Raw genomic sequence first — 26,117 nt, 5'->3', positions numbered from 1 at the left:
AGGGTCAGTTAAAATTTGTTGAAGCATCGAAAACAGGTTTTGGTCCAAAAATAAAAAAAAATTATGACTTTATTCAGCATCGTCATCTCTTCGGGGTCTATTGTGAGCGCGACTGCTGTGACTGTTGACGTACAGTGTGAAGTCGTAATTTTTGTTATTTTATAATTTTATAATTTACATTTTTGCCTGAAATAACCCTTACATATTAATTTCAACATTTACTAATTCATTATTACAATCAACAGTTGTGCTAGTTAACAGTTAATGCACTCTTAATAAACATGAACTAACAATGAACTGTATTCTCATTAACTAAATTTAAGAAAGACAAATAAATACTGTAATGTATTGTTCATTGTTTGTTTGTGTTAAACATTAATTGAACCTTATTGTAAACTGTTACCTTAATATTAAATATCAATAAATACTTTTTTATCCACTTCAATGTAACAGAATCAGTTATAAGTTGTTGGATTTATTAATTAGGTTTTTTTTGGACTATCTAAATAATTATATCCTACAAAGTTATTATCAGATCACAGCGATACTTTATATCCTACAAAGTTATTATCAGATCACAGCGTACAGATATACCATGTTACAGCACAGTATCGCTACTGCAAACAGGAGCAAGATTTTTTGCCATTTTTCTCTTCAATAATTTGCAGATGTAGGTGCATACCTAAACTGAACAAAATTATAAATCCAACACTTGTTTTCACCCCAATTTTTCATGAGTTGAATTCAGAGATCTAAGACTTTTTCTATGTACACAAAAGACCTATTTCTCTCAAATATTGTTCACAAATCTGTTTTAATCTGTGTTAGTGAGCACTTGTCTTTCTATTTGCTGAAATAATCCATCCACCTAACAGGTGTGGCATATCAAGATGCTGATTTGACAGCATGATTAGCCTTTAGCCACTTTAACACTGTGATTCCGGCAAATACACGGCTAATGTTTCCCGGCAATTGTTTCCGGGTCGCTAGATTTTGCACTTTCACACTACCAGTGATTACCTGGAATATGTGCGTGCATTCACACACAACCCCTAAAGGTCCCGTAAAGACATGTGACATCAGGGTGTGACGTGTAATGTACGAGTTGAAAATGCTAGGCAGGTTAACTTTAACTTAAGATGGCAAACGATCTCCGCTTCAGCGCAGAAAGTGAGGAACTAACTGATCTCTGCTTCATTACAATTTGCACTAGTTGATTGCCAATAAATTGATTTTATAATTCTACCAAATGGTATACTAAAAGATCCGTATTGCTGCGGAAAACATTGCGATACTATACCGTATTGTTTTTTCCCCCCACCCCTTGTTATAAGTATATATATCTTTTAGGGTCAAGTCAAAACAATTTCTTGAACTTTTTTTTCCTTTGTAATTAAAGTGCAATGCTGTTTTATTAGATTTACATGGGTTTTATGTAAAAATATCTCTTTTCAGCAAAACAAGCTGACATGTTATTATAAAACACATTGTTCCTTAGTTGTTTATACTCCAATATTGAGTTCAACTTCTACAACGTCTGCTATAAAGCAGATGTACTCTTGCAAAACCTCAATGCATAAATGATTATCCTCCAGATTCTCCACCTCAAGACACTCATCCAGATAATAGAGCAGCACTTTTAAATGTATAACCCATTGCCATTAATGATATAAACCTGTTATACATTTACATATTTTATTAAGTTTTATTTGAATCAATTTCAATCAATACAATTCTAATATATATGCAGTGTATTGGTATAAATTTATTTTTGTATTTAACGAATGTATTACATGTATCTAACTCTGTGATTTGATTTATTTCACTTGTAGGCTAAATGATTGTGGCTTAACAGACAAAAGCTGTCCAGCTCTGGCTTCAGTTCTTGGATCAGATACCAATCTGAAAGAGCTGAACATGAACGATAATAATCTGCAGGATTCAGGAGTGAAGCTACTCTGCACTGGCCTGGAGAATATAAACTGCAAATTAGAGATACTGAGGTAAGTTTTGTGACAATCATTAGTGTTTTGTTCATTTAAATTTGGACAATTTGCAGGCTTTAATTTCAGCATAAACTCCACATTTCAGGGCCCTCATTTACCAACAGTGCATATGCACAGATGTGTGTGTAACGAGTGCGGAGGAACAGTCTCATGCAAAGTTAGGGATCTTCCGTCTTGTACTTTAACATAGGAATGTGTGTAAATATAAGCACAACTCTGAGCATGCTTAAGCAGAGAATCTAGTGCTAGAAATGGCAATACTACAAAAAGAAAGTGCTACTGTCTGTTTCCTGTGTCCTTTAATTGCAAATACTACATTTATAAATTAATAGTTCAAGTTAGATGAGATATTTAGTCTTGTTTATCTCCCCAGGAAATAAGACTAAATATATTTTTGCTTGTATAGTAAATGCATCTTGATGATTTAAAGTAAAAACAAGACAAAAATAATAAGATAAGCCTTTTTTTGCATGCAGCTGGGAAGTCATTTGAAATGTAGCTTTAGTGTCATGACTGATCTTGCTTTGCTGGAGAATTCTGCAAACCATGCTCTGTGCAGAAAACATGTTTAAAAAGAGCGCACTGATCTGTTTAGTGAGACCACAGAATGTCTTCTCAGTCGGTACTGCTTTCTTTTTCCATTATTTAGGGTGAGGACATTACACATTCACATGATTTATAAAGGGAAGTGTTGTCACCATATATGGTTTATTGGAGCTGTTTCTGAATGCAAATGACAGTGTTTAAATGTTTTTTTTTTAAGTCTAGATCTAGGCACGATGAGTAGATTAGATAGAGTAGACAGATTACTGGATCTCAATGTTCTGCACGAGTGAATCAGATCGCTGCTCTACTGCAGGATAAACACTGTACACTCAACACATTGACATTATTTCAATGTTACAAGGACATTTTTAAATTATTGCTACTGGGTGTTTTTTGTGCGTCTTGTATAAGAGATTGCTGACTGAATGAGTTGCCATCATCATCATCACCAGTATTTGTCAGCTAAAACATACTGGTAAATATTAAGATTATAACTGAAGTGTTTTCTCTTCATGTAGTCTGAAGAACAACTGTATCACAGAAGGAGGTTGTCATGTTCTGGCTGCAGCTCTAAATTCAAACGCTTCAATTCTGACAGAGCTGGATCTGAGTGAGAATAAACTAGGAGACTCTGGAGTGACAGAAATCTCCAGTCTGCTGAGAAATTCACAGACACTACAGATACTCAGGTCTGAATTTGGTTAATATAAACATGAATCAATGTTAAGCTCCAGCCAACTGTCTGTAAACTGGTGCTGTGTCACAAGGAATGGGTCAGAGATGTGAAATTGGTGTGTTGGTGTAGATACATTTATAAAATATTAAGTGCTATTAAATATTAAATAATTCGCACCTGACTATAAGTCGCAGGACCAGCCAAACTATGAAAAAAAGTGTGACTTATAGTCCGGAAAATACGGTAACACACACACACACACACACACACACACACCGTGAACGCTCGCACACACACACACACACACACTCTCTCTCTCTCACACACACACACACACACACCCACACTGTAAACACACACACACAGACACACACACACAGTGAACACGCGTGCACACTCTCTCTCTCTCTCTCTCTCTCTCTCACACACACACACACACTCTCTCACACTCTCTCTCACACACACCTGTGGCGCTGAGGAACAGTTGTGGTTCAGTTCTTGCTCGAGGGTCTCATCTCAGTCAATCACCGGAGATCACAGCAATCCAGCTCATTAATGGACTTAATTATTATTTTCATTATTTTTTTATTCACTCAGATATGTACAGTAAAGAATGACAATAGCAAAAAAAAGTTAAAAATGACTTTAGGTAAATTGTAATTCAGAAAAATTATTTTCTTGATTTCTCACATTTAAACTCAATTTTCACATTTAATGTTATTTTAAGTAGTTCTGTAGTTCATCCTGTGTCTACTATGTTCATCTTTTTTCTTCTGTTTTTGTTTATCGTCATATAATAAGATTTTTGATAATGTTTTATTTATTGCACTGTATGGTGTTAACACATGATGAATTACTCCCACATGAACATAACGTGTCTGATTCATTGTGTTTTCTCTTTCTGTCTTCAGTCTGTGGGGATGCAGTATTACAGAGAAACAGTGTCTCATCCTGACTTCAGCTCTGAAATCAAACCCATCACACCTGAGAGAACTCAACCTGAGCTGGAATAAACTACTAGGAGACTCTGGAGTGAAACACCTCAGTGATCTACTGATGAACACACAATTCAAGCTGGAGAAACTACAGTTAGTATCATTATACTCTACAGCAGTTACAGTCAGATTGATTTATCAGGGTACATCATTTCCAAAAATTAATGTATCCTTGTGATCTTTAATGGAAATAACTATCACTTTCTCTCATAAACACATCTCTTCTCTCATCTGATGATGTGAAGGAGGGAAAACCTGTCAGTCACATGAGATCACAGCAATACATTTACATTTATTCATTTAGCAGACGCTTTTATCCAAAGCGACTTACAGATGAAGACAGTGGAAGCAATCAAAAACAACAAAAAGAGCAATGATATATAAGTGCTATAACAAGTCTCAGTTAGGTTAACACAGTACACGTAGCATGGGATTTGAAATAATATAATAAATAAAAAGAAAACAGATAGAATAAAAAAAAGAATAGAGCAAGCTAGTGTTAGGGGTCTTTACACACACACACCTACACACACACACACACACACACACACACACACACAATTGTATAATAAATGAAAAGAAAATAGAATACAAAAAGATTAGAAAGGTAGTTAGAATTTTATTTTTTAAGAATAGAATTAGAATAGTGAGTGTTAAAGTTAGAGGGTCAAATAAAGATGGAAGAGATGGGTTTTAAGCCGATTCTTGAAGATGGCTAAGGACTCAGCTGCTCGGATTGAGTTGGGGAGTTCATTCCACCAGGAGGAACATTTAATTTAAAAGTCCGTAAAAGTGACTTTGTGCTTCTTTGGGATGAACAATCAAGCGACGTTCACTTGCAGAACACAAGCTTCTAGAGGCACATAAGTCTGAAGTAACAAATTTAGGTAAAAGGGTGCAGAGCCAGTGGTAGTTTTGTAGGCAAACATCAATGCCTTGAATTTTATGCGAGCAGCTATTGGAAGCCAGTGCAAACTGATAAACAGAGGTGTGACGTGTATTCTTTTTGGCTCATTAAAAATTAAACTTGCTGCCGCGTTCTGAATTAATTGTAAAGGTTTGATAGAATTGGCTGGAAGACCTGCCAAGAGAGCATTGCAATAGTCCAGCCTGGACAGAACAAGAGCTTGAACAAGGAGTTGTGCCGCATGTTCCCAAAGAAAGGGCTTGATCTTCTTGATGTTGAATAAAGCAAATCTGCAGGATCAGACAGTTTTAGCAATGTGGTCTCAGAAAGTCAGCTGATCATCAATCATAACTCCAAGGCTTCTGGATGTTTTTGACGGAGTTATGGTTGATGTGCCTAACTTGATGGTGAAATTGTGATGAAACGATGGGATATTGTTTGCAATAACAAAAAATTATCAGCTTTTCATCAAAAACTCATGAATTCCTGACCTGCAGTTTTGTTTTGTTTTGTTTTTAAAGCTGTTTCACTCAGACATGCATCAAAATAAGAACAAAATATGATTACAAAATCTTGTACTTGTTGACTGTAATCTACAATCTTAAAATATCTTGAATTAAATTTTCATTTCTGAACAGAATTGTATTTATTTGTTACATTTAAAATTAATTTGAACATTTTAATGTTATTTTTAAGATGCTTCTGTAGTTGATCCTGTATCTCAATTACATTATAAATCACAAACCCCTTTTTTGTCTATCTAAAGATTCTCTAGACTTGAAATGTAACTAATATCCTCAATATCCTAGTTTTTTTATGGCTGTGTAATTATTTATTTATTGTTTTCAGGCTTCAGCAACATTTTATTTATTGCACTGTATGGTGTTAACAGATGATGAATTACTCACACATGAACATAACGTGTCTGATTCATTGTGTTTTCTCTTTCTGTCTTCAGTCTGTGTGATTGCAGTATTACAGAGAAACAGTGTCTCATCCTGACTTCAGCTCTGAAATCAAACCCATCACACCTGAGAGAACTGAACCTGAGTGGGAATCAAATAAAAAACCCAGGACTGAATCTCTTATGTGATGTACTGAAGGATTCACGCTGTAAACTGGAGAGATTGAAGTCAGTAACATTCACAGACAAGAATCAAAATGATGAAAATCACTTTGTTTAACTCTTATGTGCTGCTCAAGATCTTTTGAGACCCCAAATGATGTTTGCTGAAATAAAAACAAATGTTCCCTTTATCTAAATGACATGAGACTTTGTACGGTTGTCAACACTTGGTGCTATTCTTTATATATAAAATTATATTCTTTTTATATAAAAACCTATTTAAAAATATATTTTTAATTAATACATTTTATACATTTACAAAATATCATAAATCTTTCAAAAAAACTACATAAATGTAGATTAAAAACATTAATAAATGACACATTTTGTAACAAAATGTCGTTTTGTTGGCTGTGTTCTCTGGAGAGCCCAAACAGCACGAGTGTCGTCCCCAAACGAACAGCACATAAGAGTTCAACAAAACACGTAATACTCAATATCTCATGATGAATGTGTTCACATTATATTTGTGAAAGATTCTTCATCTTAATGATTTGTTTGTAAGATGATCTCTCTTCCTCTGTTTGTCTCTTTCTAGTCTTTATGACTGTGGCATTACAGATGTTTCTTCTTTAACTCAATCTTTGACAAACACAAAAGCTCTGCAGTTTCTAAAAGAGCTTGATCTGAGATATAATATGATTGGAGACTCAAAGCAGAAGCTCATTGATGTGCTACGAGACTCAAACTGTGAACTGAGGTGAGTAAACTTCACTTTGTGATATTAAAGAGATTCATTTACCTCTGATATATGAACAAATATATACTTTCAGATATTAGTGAAAAGAGTTTATCAAATGATCATCAAGCTTTATTTCAAAGGGTTTGTGTCTGAATGAAATGTAAAGTTGATAAAAATGTTGAACACAAAGGAGGAAAGAGAAGAAAAGCAGACTGTCACAGCTTTCTACAGCAACAGCTGCTTTATTAATGAGATCAGTAATAGTGAATCATTAGAGTTTGAAATAGATTTGTTCAGATTGTAGGAAAACGCTGGTAAAATCAGAGCAGATTCAGCTTCAGCTCACAGTCGTCCAGCATCACATGATCAATGTCTCTGTCTCTTGTGTGTTTTTACTTTGACAAGCAACACGTCACATTACTTTACACTTACTTTCTGTAAGAGATAATGTACCTCCAGCCGCTTGTTATCACAGAATATACCCAACAGGGTGATCAGGACTTGTGTCCTCCTGAAGAGACTTATTCTGTGATAACATCCGGCTGCATCTGCATTATCACACTTATTATATGCTTTCTTGACACACAAGTGAAGAATTAGACACAATTTAGATTCAGCTAAACACTTCTGCTCAGTTAGCAACAACTTGAACAACAAGACACACTTTGAACAATGTCTCCTCAAGTCTACTATTAACAGGAATCTCCTGCGGTTTGGTTTGAGGGTAAATCCAGTCAGTAACTGAGGCACAAGTTAATAGCAGTTGTGTTTGAATGAAACGAGTGAGAGCGCGGTGCTGTGATACGAGAGAAGTCAAAGAAAGCCCGACTCAAATACCGTATGACTGTGTGTTATTCTGCTGCTAATGACACACACCTAATGAATAACACACCTCCGAATGTCACGACTGACCAATCAGAATCCAGTATTCCAGCGAGCTGTGCAATCATTTCACTTATTTACTGAGACCAACACAAACATGTTTAAACTAGAGGACAAACAGCTTTAACTAGTGACACATTTAACTGAAAGAGTTGTGTTTTAAGACTAAATCACATTTGTGTTTGTTCCTTGTCATTTATTATATTTGGTGTTCACTCGTTAGTGTGTGTTTCTCTTTATGTTGACTCAATAGAGACACAAACAGAAAGGAATTCATGTTCTAAATGTATTATATTTAAAACACAAATACTGTTTTATAAATATGTATTCAAAATCAGGCATAGTCTGTAATTATTCTGATTACAGGATTTTAATGAGCAGTGATTGAAATATAGTAACTAATTTCTACTTTATTCCGCTGAACTCTGATTACCTTACAATGTTGATAGAGTTAAATCACCAGAAGCTTTTTTAATTTGTTCTGAACAATGTTTTTTTCTCTCTCTCTTCTCTTCCGCCTTACAGGGTGTATATCCATCATCTAGTTTCCACTTATAGATTTCACCAAAAGCTGATGAATGCTGTGTATCAAAAGTGAAGTGTTCTTCAGAGGAGCAGTAAACATCAGCTGAAGATCCACAGAAGAGCTTCACTACTGTGTCTATGAGGAGAAATAAATGTGTGATAAATGTGTAAATGTGATCCATACAGGTGAAGAGACTCAGACTTTACAATCAAATAATGCAGCATGTGTGGTAGAAACATGATATTGAATGATTAATGTTGCTTTAGTATTCAAGCAGATGATCATTGTGTTTAATGTAAAGCTGGAACAGAGGAGGAAGAAGCTCAGATGAGTCTGTCTGGCTCTTCAGTTTAATAATATTTCTATTAAACTCATTCATAATGATTCAGATGTTTCAATGTGATTGTCAAGAGCAGCACTTAAATGTGTCACAAGATATAAAGCAAATCTACAATGTGTGAAACTTAAAACATTTCCATGATACAAATATTCTACATCTACTGTGTCAGTATTAGATAAAGTATAAATGTGAGTTAGTAGTTAGCTCAAGGCGATATCAGCGCTGGTTCTGGACCCGGAGAGCTCTTCAGCATCTGATTTAATCATCACTTCAGTCTTTTATAGACAGCAGGTGGATCCAGTGGTGGACAGTAAATCAGGGAATGTGACTCATCCCAGGACACGTCTGTTGCTGAAGTCACCTCCACCCAATTCATGACTCCTTCAGACTGATAAACTCTTTTGCTCTTTCAGTTGTTAATAAATTAAAATCCTTAGACTGTGGACAGGTAAAATAACCAATGGAGTATCAAGACATTCACTGTCTCTATCATCTTTCCCTGAATCTCTCTCTCTCTCACTCTGCACATCGAGTTTCTCTGCAATATGAAATAAGCTCTTTCAATAATCTATATTAATTATGCAGCCATCGATTGTATATGTCCCCATGATCACAGTCCTCTACTGATGATCTTATGAATCATAAAAGCACATATTTTTCTAGGAGTATTTTTCTAAGTTATCGTTTAAACTGTAGCTGAAGGTTTGTGCTCTGACTCAAAAGCTGAAGTGTCTTGTTCAACAGCAGGATCACTTACAGCACTAGTGCTAATGTTGCTTCCTTCATCACCTTCAAAATAAATTAATACACATTGCACACTAGGCTACATATTATAGGCTAGAAATGGAAAATCTGGTCAAGTTTGGCACTAAAAAATACTGTATCCCCATATGTAAAACAGTGCTAGTTTGAACTTCTATCATTATAAATGCTTGTAATATGTTTTTGAGAATAGATTTTATCTATTGTAAATCGCTTTGGATGAAAGCGTCCATCTGTCAAATGATTACGTAAATATTAGGGTGGAACAGTTTAACTTTTTCACAGTTCGGTTTGTTTCACAGTTTTAGAGTCACAGTATGTGCTATGTTTATGGAAAAACAAAATATGTATTATCATATTATTAAGAATAATAACTAACTAACTACAATACTCAGGGGTCAGCTACAGGTCACCAAAGATGACTGCTACAACACAAACTAACCCTAAGCTCAACAGAGCTTTCTCCACACACAACACAACCTGCCATGAGCCACAGCTGCAGAAACACACTGAAGCAGGCTTCGTCATCAAAGATCTGAATTCATCATTTAGGATTGGTATCATCTGAACCAGAACTGACCCATAGATGTCACCCAAGACCGAGGAGCCGATGTTAACTATGTTCATAAAGCGTTTAAAAAGAAGCACTTGTGTGTGATGATTGTTCAGGGCTGATCTGTGATCTACACGTAATGTCTGGCATGGACATACAGTAGTGTGATCTCATCATAACATAACCAAAACACACATGATGCAGCGATAAAAAGTCATTGTTGAGCACAGGTGACCCTCACAAGAAATGTACACCTAAAACATGTAATGTGAAATGATTATAAACCTGACATTAACCTCCTGACAGCTGTAACATGTGCATGTTCTCTTCAGCAGGGATCCAGACTGATCATTTCTGTGAGTGTATCGACTCATAAACTCTTCCATTTCTGTTACATTTGAGAAACAACAAACGGTAATGAAACAAAACGAAAGTGAAACTAAACTGCGCTGGGTTTATCAGCTCGGACCGAGCACACACTGGACATCACAAGCTAAACAAAACTCTTCATGTTAGAGGAAATCACCCGACAGGACTTATGTTAGGCTGATCAAACGCCCTGAACTAAGAAGGGCGGTGTGCAGACAAAATGAATTGAGGTGAAAGACACACCTAATGAGACAGCAGAAACCACTGAAAATGATTGTAACCCCAGAAACAATACCTGCTATGTTAAAGCTGGGGCCTGGGTAAGAATTTATTTCAATGCTATGTTTAACTTTACCTGTCAAGTGTAATCTGTTTTCATCTGTTTCAGCAGCAATAAAGACTATAGAATCAAATACTGGTTTTACGAGGCTTTGTTCATATATTTAAATAACAAAATGACATTGGTAAAGCAATAAGAGAAAAATAAATAAACTGAAACAAACTTTTACAATGTCAAATCAAATCCTTTAAAAGAAGTAACAATGTGAAATAAATCAAACTTCTTATTTTCTCAAGTGTTAAACACACTTTAGGGAATTAAATTGGAAAATGTACAAATGTACAGCTCAATAACCAAACCGTACACTTTTAGATTTCCCCAATGAAATAATCACTAGATTCAGTAACAAAACTCACTGAAGTGGGTCCACATTCAGGATCTCACTCACTCACACACCCTTCGTTGCAGGCCTGAGGTTTCTCCAAGAACACCCTGTTTTCTTCCACTAACATCAAACACAATTTCTCTCCTCTCTCCGCTCTTCTTCCTCATTCTCCCCTCTTCCCACGTGATGCGTGAGCACGTAAAATAAGCCATTAAACATATAAATATATAACTATATGCATATACATGAAAACACTATAATGAAACAGTATAAAAATAAAATACACATTAGAAATGTAAATAAGCATATTAGGATCAAACCATAATGTAGCCTCTTTTTAGTCTCAGAAAATACTGATAATCATCTTAAAGACTTCTACTAAATGTCTATTTGACATCTGATAGGAAATGTCCTGTACACGTCACTGCATGAAGAGGGTCAAATCTGGTTATATCTGGTCGTGGTGAACTGCTGTGTGATTTCAGGTTTGTCGTGTGTGTGCGGAAATGATCTAAAGTTACACAGAACGGTAAGTTTCCAGAAATATCCACATAGTCCGGTGTACACAGACATCTTCAGGAATGGGTGAAGTTTGATGGACACACTGTATAGAGCTGAGACACTGCTGGTTGTGAGGACTGGTGTCTGTCAGACCTTTCATGTGTTCATGAGCAGCAGTAAAGAACCAGGAGAGTCTCACAAAACAGCCTCAAAACAGTCTTCATATTACTGAACTCTAATATAGCTTTCCTTATTAGTTCTGAGAGACACTAGAGAACAAAGCTGTGTCTGTTTTATCATTCACTGAAATATTTCATTCATCTAATTAAACATTTTAGGGTAATGATTCACATCTATATATTCATTTGAGCCAATGAAAAATAAATAACTTGTCCTACACAATATTTTCTATGTCTATGAAAACAGATTTATAAAACCTGGCACTAAGTATATTTTTATTTTAGAAGAAATTCAATTCATTTAAATTCTGTTTTTGATCCAAACAAAAAATATATAGATTTAATCAAAACTAAATGTCTTATTTTACATTTAGTTTTATTTTTCCAATTTGTTAAACTAGAAAATTTAGGAAAAAAGCAAACAAATGAAGGAACATTCATTTTCTGAAAACATTTCCTCTTAAAACATGAAAAAACTATTATTAAGAGTTTATCTCAGAATCAAATCAAACAGCATCAAAACTATATGGTTTTATTCCTCTCTGAGTTCACAATATGGCAGAACTGAATTTTAGGAGCCAACTCCTCTTTTCTGAGGTTGAGCATTACCTGTTGAATAAAATATAAGTGCTTTTCAAACACTTAGTCCAGGAGCAGGACATAAATCAGTGTTACAAATGGACACAGAAGGCCTGAGATGGGTCGGTTCATCATTACAGAGTTTTCTTCAGATGATTCCCACTCTAGATGTGTTAGATGTGGACTAGATCAACACTGAGGACTCTTACTGGAGTCTGTCCTGTCAGCTGCATCCGAACAGAGGAAGAAACAGATCCATAAAGACATGATCAAGTCAGTTAGATGATGCTGTTGTCAGATACTCAAGCTCATATGCTGCGTTCACACTGTGTTGTAGCTGTCAGTAAAGTGATGCTCCTCAGAACAGCTCTCAGTTAACACACATGACATACAGCTGATCTGGAGCTCTGCTGTGAGGAGACAGAAGTCTACAGTTTAGTGCAGAAACTCATTAATTGGATAAAGTGCTTGAAAAACTTTTTTCAGTGTATATCTGGCCTCTTATGGTTATCTTCATTTTCCCAATAACAATCCTGAACTCTTTAATCCAAATCTGACCTTTGTTTGGTTTCATCACATTTTCTCTGAGCACCATATCTTTTATAATATCATTAATACTCTGCTTCACAATGCCCTTACGCAAAATAACCATGGTTTTACTACAAATAAAACCAAAAAACCATGGTTACTGTAGTTAAACCATGGTAACCACAAATTAACCATGGTTTTGTTATATTAACCATAGTTTAACCATGGTATTTGTAGTAAATCTGTGGTTTTACAAATGGCAGTCAATACGCCAAAAAACCATGGGTTACTACAGTTTTACTTTAATAAAACCATAGTTATTTTTCGTAAGGGTGGTGAGGTACTGCCTAAATTTCTGCCGTACTCATTGAATATCTGTCCATGTGAGAACAGATAAAGGTGGATCTCTCTCATCTCTCACACTTTTTACAGTCTAATGATTGAGATTCGAGTCTCAAACAAGATATTTATTCTGTGTTCCTGGGGTTTCTCTTCATCAGATCCAGCAATGTCTCTGTATGCGTTGTCTTGAAAATAAATTGTATTATTATTATTATTATTATTTGTTGTGGATTCTTCTGAGATGGATATATATAGCACTTATCTTATCCACTTCTCTTTTGTTTTCTGATTCTGATGCAGGATTTTGAGGACAGTGGTTAAGACAGATTAGATATATCAAAATATTAGAGAATAAATTACATTGAGAGTAAATAAGACAGCTGTGATATTTCTCATTTAAACTTAAATTACATGAAAAAACAGTGTTATAAATGTTGAATAAGAGTAAATAATGGAGAAGACTCTAAATTAATTAGTCTGTCTAATATTTCCTTAAATTTAGGATTTCAAATACATACATTATTACTAAATGTTTGATTGTAAAATGATATAAATGTTAATTTCAGCTGTAAATAAGAGGTAAAGTGCTGTTTTGTCTTTTTCAAATTTATAAGTTTATGAGTTACAGTCTCAGTTTTTCTCTTTTAATAGACATTAGATTCAAAACTATTTAAATCTTAAATGACAGATTGTGAAAAGCACATATATCTACATCACAGCGACCTGTAAAACTGAACAGAGATGATAAATTCAGAAAAGAAGATGAAAATAACTGGGCATTTTCTATTTGTATGTAGAAACTGAAAGTTCATTATAATTAATTGAGTTCTGAACTAATTCAGTGAATCATACATTTAATATATCTTAATTATTCATCATAACCTACAGAATAACTGAATAAATCCTTCAATCTGAATTCATAGACTATTGCTGAAATGAAAGAAATGTAATGAAATTTCTTCAAATAAAAACAGGACTGTATATGATTCTGTTATAGCATATAATCATCACCTTTCAGACTGATATGTTTGTCTTGGATTATTTGATATGATTTGTTATTATTCATTAACCCTTCAGAGTAGTCAAATGTATCAGAAGGAGGTGAATGGAGCAGATTGAGAGGGAGAATGTGAAGAAACAGCAGGTGGCGCTAGTGCACTGTTTTAGTTTGGGATCTGCTGTTAGAAGGAAGAAGAAGGAGAAAGCAGGTGTGTTTGTGCTTCACATTCCTGTCCAGTTGGTGGCGCTGATGCACGAGATCTGTTGTTAACTGGACTTTGATTTTCTCCAAGATGAAGTCGTGTCAGGTGACAAACATCAATCGTGAAGATCGCACAGGTGTTTAACAGCGATCACAAACCGGAAGTGTTGGAAAGACTTCTGGATTCTGTTCCTGCAGCACAAGATCGTCTGAACTACTGCAAGTAAGTCTGAATACTTTCACCATTAAACTTATTTAGGAGAATGATGAACGCGTTTCAGAGCTGGATGAAGCGGGATTTGTTCAGTTATAACTTATACCTGTCTGTCGACGAAGAAAAAAACCACAGAGAAACAGAGAGATATTAATAAAACAAACCGATTAAAGACGTGTTAAAACGTGTAAAAAATTTAACAAGTCTTTACAAATGTAGCAGTCAGAATAATTCTAAACGTGTTATTTTATTTCTCCTTCTTCCAGTTTAAGTCGCGAAACCGAAAGTATTCAGATCAAACCTGTTCTTCCGGGTAGAGAGACGATAAACACGAGCAAAATTAATCTTTTTTTTTTTTTGTTTTTTTTTGTTTTTGTTTTTTTTCTTCTTAATGCTCCGAAGGTAATGTGTATGTAAATAAACAAGTGTGTTGTGAGTGATCTGAAGAGATTATTACATGACAGTATATGTGTAGCATATTTTATTTGTATATTGATTGCTTGATAACTCAAAGATTCAGCACTAGTTATTTTCTTCATCATTTGTTCCTCTGAACTCTCATGATCTTGATCTGATTGTCATGTCCAGGTCATGATGAGCATCTGATCGTCTTCAGAGACACAAAGATCTCATTGTTGAGCTGTTCATCTGCAGTCTGTCAGAGAAGAGAGGAAAGATGAGTCTCTCACACAAACAGAGGTAAGACTGAGTCTGTTTTCAGAGAATCATTGTAAACACTGCTGCACTTTCAGAGGTTTGCTATGTACGACCCAAAGGTTAGCTTGTGTACAGCACGCTTTATGAAGCTGCAGTGCATTCTCTGCCAGCTTCCTGTGTACAACATCAGATACACACAGCTAAATACACTGTACATTAAATACAATAAACCACACCTATTACTGTATTTTATGTTGACACATCAGGACTTAAAGTTGTTACAGTAAAGAAGAAAAATTATAACTTTGAGTTTGTATCTGAAAGGTTAGAGAGTTGCAAAATAAAAGCTTATCTCTGTAAAACATTCATCTCAGACTTGGACTCGGGGTCAAAAGGATACAGTAATAAACCTGTATAAACTAAGTGATAAACTTTTAAAATAGAGTCAGAACTGTGTAGCACTCACATTTCTGCTTTCTATTTTAGTCAAAAAAGAAAATGAAAAATAAAATCTCTAGAATGACTGCTGTCTTTAAAACTCTGCAGATGTTTCTGTGAAGGACGAGAGAGAATGTGTGTCAATATAAAACACAGATGAAGCTCCTGTAGAAAAGTTTCTCTTCTCTCTTTGTGTCATTAGTGTAAGATCAGACTCACATGTGTCACATGTGAAGAGTGACCGGTCAAAGGATGGTGGCATGCCATACTTCAGTGAAGAAACAACACGAACCAAACGGTATTTGATCGGTTTCTTATTTTTCTTTAAACATAGACTGTCAGAACATGTGTCAGTGAATAATTATCAGAAAACTACTTGTAGTTCATACATTTATCGTTTATTTTTATTTTTTCTAAAAATGCAGTATTTCATTTATTCTATTTACGATCAGGCTTCAGTATGAAACATTAGATCCAGATTTACAGTCTCACAGAAAACACAAGAATTTTACAGACAGTCTCCTGCAGATCTTCCAGGTAATAAAACACATTTTCAAGAATATTTAATTGTTATAATAAACATATGTAATAGAATAAGAGTGACAACTTTTATTTCTCATTTTTTTCTTAAGAACCCATAAAATAAGAATTAGAACCTATTTTTATTTGTATTTACAGCAAATTAATGTTTGTCTTACCTTGATTTTTGATGAATATTTTTAATTGAATAAATAAGTTTGACCAATTATAGATGATTTTTTTTTTCTGTCATTCATTTTTGTCTGTCTTTGTAGGATCTTGAGAGCAAAATAATCACATTTCTAAAGAAAGAACTGGAAAAGTTTAAGAAAATATTACAAAAAGAGGACTTGCAATACTTTGTGAAGGACTTTAATGAGAACAGATGCAGTATGAAAGAAGCAGCTCTTGATCTCACGCTCCACTTCCTGAGAGAGATGAAGCAAGATGAAGCTGCTGATACTCTAGAAGGTAAGAGACTTGTGATCATCTGTCAGATTGTCACTTATAAATGTAGAGAGAAAATATGATTAAACAATATCTGTGTTTTTGTTTCTGTTTATATGTAGCAGTGATGCGCGGGTCAATGTATTAATAACCCGCACCCGACCGACATTTTCAACTAACCCGACCGCAACTCGGACCGCAAAAAAAGGAAAAGAAAATATTGTGCCCGACCCGCTTCCTGACCCGCATTTTTTACATTTAGTAAATGCTCATCATATCGTCATTGGGCCATAGACACAGGAACTAGGCAAAAAAAACACAAAAAACACAAAAAAAATCCTTAATATATTCACATTTCGTCAAGAATAATACAAAAAAAAACGTCAATAAGCTCATAATTTGTTCTAAAATAGTCTAGTCTGGCTATGTCTATTTTGATGTTTCTGTTCCGCAGATAGTGAGGCTCTGGTTTGTTCCGATCAGAGCTTGTGAGCGGAGAGTGCATTTCTCTATATATTACGCTCTGCTCGCTCATTCCGTGGGGTCTCGCTCAACCCAGAATGGCCTGCTGGTTCCAAAATATGCAAGGAGACATTTAATTGTTTAGTAATAAACTGGTGTTTTCTGTGTTGCTGCAAAGATGAAGTTGACGATGCAGACTCGCCATGAACGCCAGAGAGAAATGCACATTTCAAATGGATTACATAATCAGAGAGTAGCCTATTTATTTTAGTTTAATATTTTCGTTTAGAAGTAGACATTTCAAGCTTTCTGTAATATATAGCCTATATTTCTCAAATCTGTGAGGCACACGCTGAGTTTCGGCGTCCTCCAGGTCACATGCAAGTGATCGTGCCGGCGCGGCCTCATTACATTGTCTGCTATATTTGCTTCTAATTTATAAAAAATGGGCAATTAATTGATAAAACATTGATCAAAATTAAGATACAATTTATAGAAAATGAAAATCTTTATCTTAACAATCTGATTTTCTACAAAAAAAAAAAAAAACAATTATTGTTATTATTATCATCATCATCATTATTATTATTATTAATAATGTTGAAAAGAGCGGAGAACATTTTTTTCAGGTTTATTAGGGGGGATAAATTGAAAGAACAGCATTATTACATTTGTTACGGTTACATTTATTTGTTACATTTATATAATTTACATCAAGCTTTTGAATGGTATAGTATTGTAGCTATATTGTTACTGAAACTTCATAATGTTTCACTTGATTATACATTTAGTAAGGGATTATATTTTGGAAAAAGTCTTTGGAAAAAGTCTAACTAGTAAAATGTTTACACATTATGTGAAAACTAGTACAAGTATATAAATAAATAAAAAGAGACTTACTCATGTTTATGATCTCTGCTGAATAAAGAGCTTAATTCTTTTTTTCTGAGGAAATCCATTTCTCAAATCCTCAACCACATCACATCTTTTTGGGGTGAATTATGTCTTATTCCTCTTATCGCGAAGCAAACAGTAAAATAAAAGAACTTGAAGAACAGTCTGGCTGCTTTTTCTTCTGTGTGGGCGTATTCAAGCCGCACGCTTCAGTTTGAATCTGAATAGCGCGTTCAGCGCGGGGGCGTGATCACATTAGATATAATGAAGGGAGACATGAAAAACAGACATCGCATTGTTTTCATATGGATTACTTTATCACAGAATATCTGTTTTCGGCAGCACTTGTTTAGTTTAAAAGTAGACATGTCAGGCTTTCTATAGATATATCTCTCATGTCTCTTCGTTGAGTATTCACGGAGAAACAGAAAATGACTCATACCGTGTATATGCGTTAATCGACTCCAGAGGGTTAAAAAGAGTTTTCTATAAAACAAAACTTAATGAAGTCGTCAAAATCATGTTTTACCAAAAACAGCGTCTTCACCTTTTCTCGTGCCGCTTCCACCTCTACCTGCAGACTGAGCTCGTGCTTCATCTTCGCGCCAGTTATTCAGCCAATAAAGTGTAGGCCTATGTATTTCAAAATTGTGTCTAGTACTATATTAATTACAAAGGTTTAATTGGCACTTTTATTCCAAATGACCCGACCGACCACGACCCGAATATCATTACAAATATTTTTGGATGACTCGTAACCGCAGGCAACTGCGGGTGACCGCAGGCACATGCTCATTTTGGATCAACCCACTGATATGTAGAGTGAAAATAAGATTAAACAATATCTGTATTTTTGTTTCTGTTTAGATGAACTGTTCTTCATTCATCAGCTAAAGTGTAGCCTAAAGAAGAAGTATCAATGTGTGTTTGAAGGAATTGCAAAGCAAGGAGACTCTACACTTCTGAAGAACATCTACACAGATCTCTATATCACTCAGGGTTGTAGTGAACAGGTCAATACTGAACATGAGGTGAGACAGATTGAAGTTGCTTCCAGACGTCATGAATCACAGGAGATACAGGTTGAGTGCATACATTTGTTTGAAGCACCTGAACAAGACAAGCAGATCAGAACTGTACTGACAAAAGGAGTTGCTGGCATTGGAAAATCAGTCTCTGTGCAGAAGTTTGTTCTGGATTGGGCAGAAGGAAAAGAAAATCAAGATATCAGCTTCATATTTCCTCTTCCATTCAGAGAGATGAACTTAAAGGAGAAAGAAAAACTAAGTTTGATGGACCTTATAACTCAGTTTTTCCCAGAGACAAAAGGACTGAACCTTACAAAAAGAAATCAATTCAAAGTCTTGTTCATTCTTGATGGATTGGATGAATGTCGACTTCCCGTAAACTTTAAGGATAATGAGACGTGGTCTGATGTTTCATCACCAGCCTCTCTGGATGTTCTCCTGACGAACCTCATCAAGGGAAATCTGCTTCCTTCTGCTCTCATCTGGATCACCAGCAGACCAGCAGCTGCCAGTAAGATTCCTCCTGACTGTATCGACCGGCTGACAGAGATACGAGGATTCAATGATGCACAAAAGGAGGAGTACTTCAGAAAAAGAGTCACGGATGAGAATCAGGCCAAAGAAATCATTGATCATGTTAAACAATCAAAGAGTCTCTTTATCATGTGCCACATCCCAGTCTTCTGCTGGATTTCAGCCACTGTTCTCCAGAACATTTTAGAGAAGAAAAGAAATAATGTTGTGAAAAACAATCAGGCTGATGATGTCTCCAAAACACTGCAGGAGTCAAATACTGAAGACACTCCTAAGACTCTGACACAAATGTACACACACTTCCTCAGATTTCAGATCCAGCAGAGCAGACGAAAGTATGATGGAGAACATACACCAGATGTTTCCTGGGATAAAGATGCCATCTTTTCACTGGGGAAACTGGCATTTGATCAGCTGGAAAGAAACAATGTGATCTTCTATGACACAGATCTGGAAGCCTGTGGTATTGACGTCTATAAGGCATCAGTGTACTCAGGCATGTGTACCCAGATCTTTAAGGAGGAAACAGGGATCACTCTTGGTACCATGTACTGCTTCGTTCACTTGAGCATTCAAGAGTTTATTGCAGCTCTTTATGCACATCAGTTTCTAGACATCAACAAGAAATATGTGTTTGGTCAAGACTCTACAGAACAGGAAAACAAAAGTGAAACCATGATTGATTTGCTCAAGACTGCAGTGGACAAGGCACTAGAGAGTGATAATGGACACCTGGATCTTTTTCTTCGATTCCTCCTTGGTTTGTCACTCCAGTCCAATCAGAAACTCTTACAGGGTCTGTTGACACTGGAAAATAGAAATGAGCAGAGCAAAAAAGAAATAGTTCAGTACATCAAGCAGAAATTAGAGTCTAATCTGTCTCCAGAGAGATCCATCAATCTGTTCTACTGTCTGAATGAACTGAACGACCAAACTCTGGTGAAAGACATTCAGACCCACCTTAGCAAAGGAAGTCTCTCATCTGCTGATCTTTCACCTGCCCAGTGGTCTGCTTTGGTCTTTGTGTTGTTGACATCAGAGGAGGAGTTGGAGGAGTTTGAGCTTCAGAAATTCAAGAAATCAGACGAGTGTCTCATTAGATTATCAGCAGTCATCAAAACCTGCAAAAGAGCTCTGTAAGTTATTTAATATATCTTGTCATGTTTTGTTCTCATCTTAAAATTGCATCAATCTACATTGATACTAGGGGTGAAACGGTTCAACTTTTTCATGGTTCGGTTTGTATCACAGTTTTATGGTCATGGTTACGGTACAGTTGGGTATGTGCTATGCTTATGGAAAAATTATACTTTCAAACAAAAGTAACGAAAATAAGAATATTCTAACTACAAACAACAAAGAAACTCATCAGGATAGAGCAGCACTTTTAAATATATAACTCATTGCTATAAATGATATAAGCCTGTTATTAATTTACTACCTGTTATTAAAAAAGTTTTATTCAAGCATGCTAGTTTGTTTTATGTAGGAAATTTAAATCAATACAATTCTAATATATATGCAGTATATTTACTGTTAATCTAAAATTAGTATAAATAGATTTTTTTGTATTTAACAAATGTATTTCATGTATCAAAACCTTGTGATTTGATTTATTTCTCTTTTAGGCTAAATGATTGTGGCTTAACTGACAAAAGCTGTCCAGCTCTGGCTTCAGTTCTTGGATCAGATACCAATCTGAAAGAGCTGAACATGAACAATAATAATCTGCAGGATTCAGGAGTCAAGCTGCTCTGCACTGGTCTGAAGAATATAAACTGCAAATTAGAGATACTGAGGTAAGTTTTGTGACAATCAATAGTGTTTTTCTCATTTAAATTTTGGAAATTTGCAGGCTTTAATTCCAGCATAAACTCTACATTGCAAGGCCCTCATTTATCAACAGTACATACACACAGATGTGTGTGTAATGAGTGCGTAAGAACAGTCTCATGCAAAGTGTGGGATCTTCCATCTTGTACTTTAACATAGGAATGTGTGTAAATATAAGCACAACTCTGAGCATGCTAAAGCAGAGAATCTAGTGCTAGAATGGCAATACTACAAAAAGAAAGTGCTGCTGCGTCTTTCCCGTGTCCTTTAATTGCAAATACTAAATGTATAAATTAATAATTCAAGTTAGATAAGATATTTAGTCTTTTTTTATCCCCCCAGGAAACAAGACTAAATATATATTTTGCTTATATAGTAAATTCATCTTGATTGTTTTATCAAAAAACAAGACAAAAATAATAAGAAGCCATTTTTTGCATGCAGCCAGGAAGTCATTTGAAATGTGGCTATAGTGTCATGACTGATCTGGCTATGCTGGAAGATTAGGCAAACCATGCGCTGTACCGAGAGCGTTTAAAAAAAAAAAAAAAAAAAAAGAGCGCTGATCTGTTTAGTGAGAGCACAGAATGGCTTCTCGGTCAGTACTGCTTTCTTTTTCCATGATTTCGGTGAGGACATAATACATTCACATGATTTATAAAGGGAGGTGTTGTCACCATATATGGTTTATTGTTTTTTCTTCAACACCCTAAAAAGGTTTTCTGGTATGACATACTTTAAGATAAGGAATAAGGCTTAGAGTTTTTAATGTCTTGGAAATCTTCTTACAGCCTTTAAAGACTTTCTAAAGTAATACAGTTGTATATTCTCTACAGCTTCTCCATAACGTTGTGAGATCTCTGTTGACTTCAGCACATGCATGGGTTGACTCTGTGTATGTGTAACAGCTCAAGCTAATTCTGTTTTAATAGAGTTTCTTAAGACATAATTGTGTTTTTATTCCACACCATGCAAATAAGAGATACTCCACTCCAAAATGAATGTCGTTCCAAACCCGTAGAAGCTTTGTTTGTCTTTGGAACACAATTGAAGATATTTTGGATGAAAACCTGGAGGCTTTAGACTGCCAAGTAAAACAGCAATGTTAAATAAGGGTTGAATAATTGTGACATAGCTCTGTTATTCAAATCTTATAACTCAAATATAATACATTATATAAGGTTATATATTGACATTATGACTTTTAATATATGGCTTTTAAAACTGAACTGTTATAGATGCAATTTAGATTTTATCCTGGATCTTCAGAAAAGCTTGTATTTCTAAAGTACTGCAGTATTTTGATTGAAACTGTAGTTTATAATTGTGGAAAAATAAAACTGCAAAAAATAAAAATAGCATTTGATGTATTTTTGAGTTCACCAGTATATAGTTTTACCCAGCTTTACTGTGAAAAGAGTCCATTCAGGCCAAAATCCCTGTAGTACATGATTTTATTTTCTTCATTCTAGAACATGTACTTGTGTGACAATCTGTGATTTTCTCATAGACTTTCAGACTGCAGTATCACTGAAGAAGGTTATAAAGCTCTGTCCTCAGCTCTGAGATCAAACCCTTCACACCTGATAGAGCTGGATCTCACAGGAAATGATCCTGGAGAATCAGGAGTGAAGCAGCTCAGTGATTTACTACAGGATCCAAACTGTCAACTCAACACACTGAGGTGAGACATGATGAAATAATACACAATCAATAATACATATTTAAAATTTCTCTGTGTGTGTGTACCGTATTTTTTGGACTATAAGTCGCACCTGAGTATAAGTCGCATCAGTCCAAAAATACGTCATGATGAGGAAAAAACATATATAAGTCACACTGGACTATAAGTTGCATTTATTTAGAAACAAGAGAAAACATTACCATCTCCAGCCGCGAGAGGGCGCTCTATGCTGCTCAGTGTAGACTACAGGAGAAATGAGCAGCATAGAGCGCCCTCTCGCGGCTGGAGACGGTAATGTTTTCTATTTGTTCATTTCTCTTGGTTCATTTCTCTCGGTTCATGTCAAATTAATTTTGATAAATAAGTCACACCTGACTATAAGTCGCAGGACCAGCCAAACTATGAAAAAAAGTGTGACTTATAGTCCAGAAAATATGGTATGTGTATTATAGAATAACATATTATTTCACTAATTCAGCAAGGTACACAATTTGTTTAAAATGATCAAACATGAAAGATGAAATGCTGCAGCTGCTGTTGTTTTGATGATAAATGTCAGCACAGTTTAGTTGTGTTAAAAGTTACAGGTTAATCAGACATTTTGAGTCACTGGATGTACTGGTGTTCAGTAGTTTGGTGCCTCAATAGTTAACATTTACTTAATTTCTAGGGAATTAAAAAAAAAAACATTTAAATTAATTTCACTATTTAACTACGTGACATTATAATGCAGAAACTAACAATTAAATGTTCAGAAAAAAAAATCCCCATTATTGTTTTTTTTATTACCATTTTGTGTGTTTTCTAATAACTTTACAACTTTTAAAGTATGCAATAATCTAAATCCATTAAATGACAACAGCATTTGATAAATGTATTTTTAGACAGGAACCACTTTGGCATGTTTATTTGAGTTTATTGAACACAATTTATCTTTGGCGATATGGTTCCTTATGGGGGTTCTTGCTCCGAGAATAATTGAACTACAAGAGCTTTAACATTAACCCCCCAGAACCACGAGTTTAGAAATACATGATAATTAAGACTTTTAGTAATGTCTTTAAAGCTAACAGTGATAATCACGTGGATGTGGCAGTGGGACGTCTATCCTGTAGTCTGGTTATGAGGATGAGTGTCTCTCAGCATTGAGGTGCATGCCAGCTAAGATTTTGAAAGCCTTAGTGATCTGAAACAAAGAAGACGACAACCAGAAGGTGCACAGTAATATGCTCATGCTTATAATGGGGAGGGAGGTAGGGTTTATGAGCCGTTGAGCATAATAAGCAAGCAGTGGTGCCACATATATATGTCCCGAGTCTAATAGGAGAGTGGGAGTGATTTGACAGCTGACCGCATCAACTGGTCACAGCCTATGCCTCCGTGGCCTGACTGAACTAATGCTGCACTCGATTAAACCAACTGTAAAATATACAGAATATTATTCAGTATAATGCACAAGGCTTAGTTTTTCAGATTATGCCTTTATTGTTTTATATACAGTACTGAATCCATATTTTTCAAATTTTATATACTGTACCCACTTAAATTAATTCAACTCTGACACCATTTGAGATAAAGGTATTAAACCAACTGTAATATATTCAGGATCTTATTTTTTATAATACCAAGGCCCAAGGCCCAAGGCAGATTATGGGCCCTATTTTGACGATCTAAACGCAAAGTGTAAAGTGCACAGCACATGTGCAATCAGGGAGTGTCCAAATCCACTTTTGCTATTTTAACGACGGAAAAACGGTTTGCGCACCCGGGCGCATGGTCTAAATTGGTTGTCTCTATTCTCTTAATGAGTAATGGGTGTTTTTTGGGCGTAACATGCAATAAACCAATCAGAGTGTCATCTTCCATTCCCTTTAAGAGCCAGTTGTGTTCGTGCCATGACGGATTTGCTATTTACTTGGCGGAATTTGCCAAGCGCAAAGACAGAATGCGTCTCTGAGATGAAACGGACCTGTTCGTGTGCGAGCAAATAGATAGCCTTATTCTGATACATGCGATGACTATCCATTATGGCATGTAGGCATTTAGATACATCTGTAAATATATCACGATCTGTATCGTAACTAGATTCTTGGCAATACACAGCCCTACTGAATGCACTGTACATATATTTCCATCAAGCTCAGATTCACAACACTGTAGATCTACTACAGCAGATCGATCACAGACCACAAACTTGTGATGTTTGTCAGGAGAGGATCAGTGATTACACACACACACACACACACACACACACACACACACACACACACACGTCTGAACCTGCATAATGAGCAGAATTACTGTTGCATCATTACAGACATCAGTTAAATAAAACTATCCAGAGATGGTCTGAACCCAAATCATGTTCTCTGTTAGTGGATCAGTAATCCAGTGTTTGTTGAATTCTGCTACATAATAATAGGAATAGCCGGCAACTAAATATATCACTATGAATGCTTAGCTGTCACAAGCTAGTTATCTCTTTGCTAACTTTCCTCATCTCCTGCTTAAAAGCCAGAAAGATCTTCAGATGCTTGAGGATCATGATCTAGTGAGCTTTTGTCCCACGAGTTTCTTTTTAAATAATTTACTTTTGACTTTTTTGAAATATGTGTATATTTAAATGTTCAACTGTTTAAACTTGAACTAGAGCTTTTCGTTACAAACAATGTTTGATAATCTTTAAATGCTTTGTGATGTAATGCACATTGATTTGATTCCAGCTTCATCTTCTCTTCTGCAGGTTTTTGGGTCCTGCTGCAGATGAAGGCTGTCAGTATGTGACTGGAATTGTGGGTAAAAACCCGTTACTCCTGAGAGAGCTGGAACTGACTGGACGTGAACTAGGAGACACAGGAGTGAATCAGATCTCTGCTCTACTGCAGGATAAACACTGTACACTCAACACACTGAAGTGAGTATCTTGCATCATTTCACATGTTACATGACTAGTAATGTTACAGTCCTCTATTTTAATTCTCATTTGAGTTCCGACCTCACGTTATAAAGCTTGGAAGAGCCAGGACATTTTTAATATAACTC

General features: G+C 35.5%; 1 protein-coding gene and 1 long non-coding RNA gene across 2 annotated transcripts in view; one reads left to right on the top strand and one right to left on the bottom strand.

The window, feature by feature from the left end:
* The window catches only part of LOC127987654 (uncharacterized), a 193,763-nt gene extending 189,447 nt beyond the window's left edge, over positions 1 to 4,316 (bottom strand). The window contains exon 1 of the long non-coding RNA XR_008161309.1: positions 4,228 to 4,316. This is a non-coding gene — a long non-coding RNA (uncharacterized LOC127987654). The remainder of the gene's footprint in view (positions 1 to 4,227) is intronic.
* LOC127987559 (uncharacterized) overlaps positions 1 to 26,117 on the top strand; it is a 1,718,354-nt gene that overhangs the window by 678,949 nt on the left and 1,013,288 nt on the right. The window contains exons 47-48 of the mRNA XM_052589927.1: positions 22,902 to 23,075; positions 25,819 to 25,989. Of these exons, the coding sequence (XP_052445887.1) occupies positions 22,902 to 23,075; positions 25,819 to 25,989 (345 nt within the window). The remainder of the gene's footprint in view (positions 1 to 22,901; positions 23,076 to 25,818; positions 25,990 to 26,117) is intronic.

Source organism: Carassius gibelio, chromosome B22 (genome assembly GCF_023724105.1).
Source record: "Carassius gibelio isolate Cgi1373 ecotype wild population from Czech Republic chromosome B22, carGib1.2-hapl.c, whole genome shotgun sequence".
In the NCBI taxonomy this organism is placed as follows: Eukaryota; Metazoa; Chordata; class Actinopteri; order Cypriniformes; family Cyprinidae; genus Carassius; species Carassius gibelio.
This window is presented reverse-complemented; position numbering and strand designations above follow the sequence as displayed.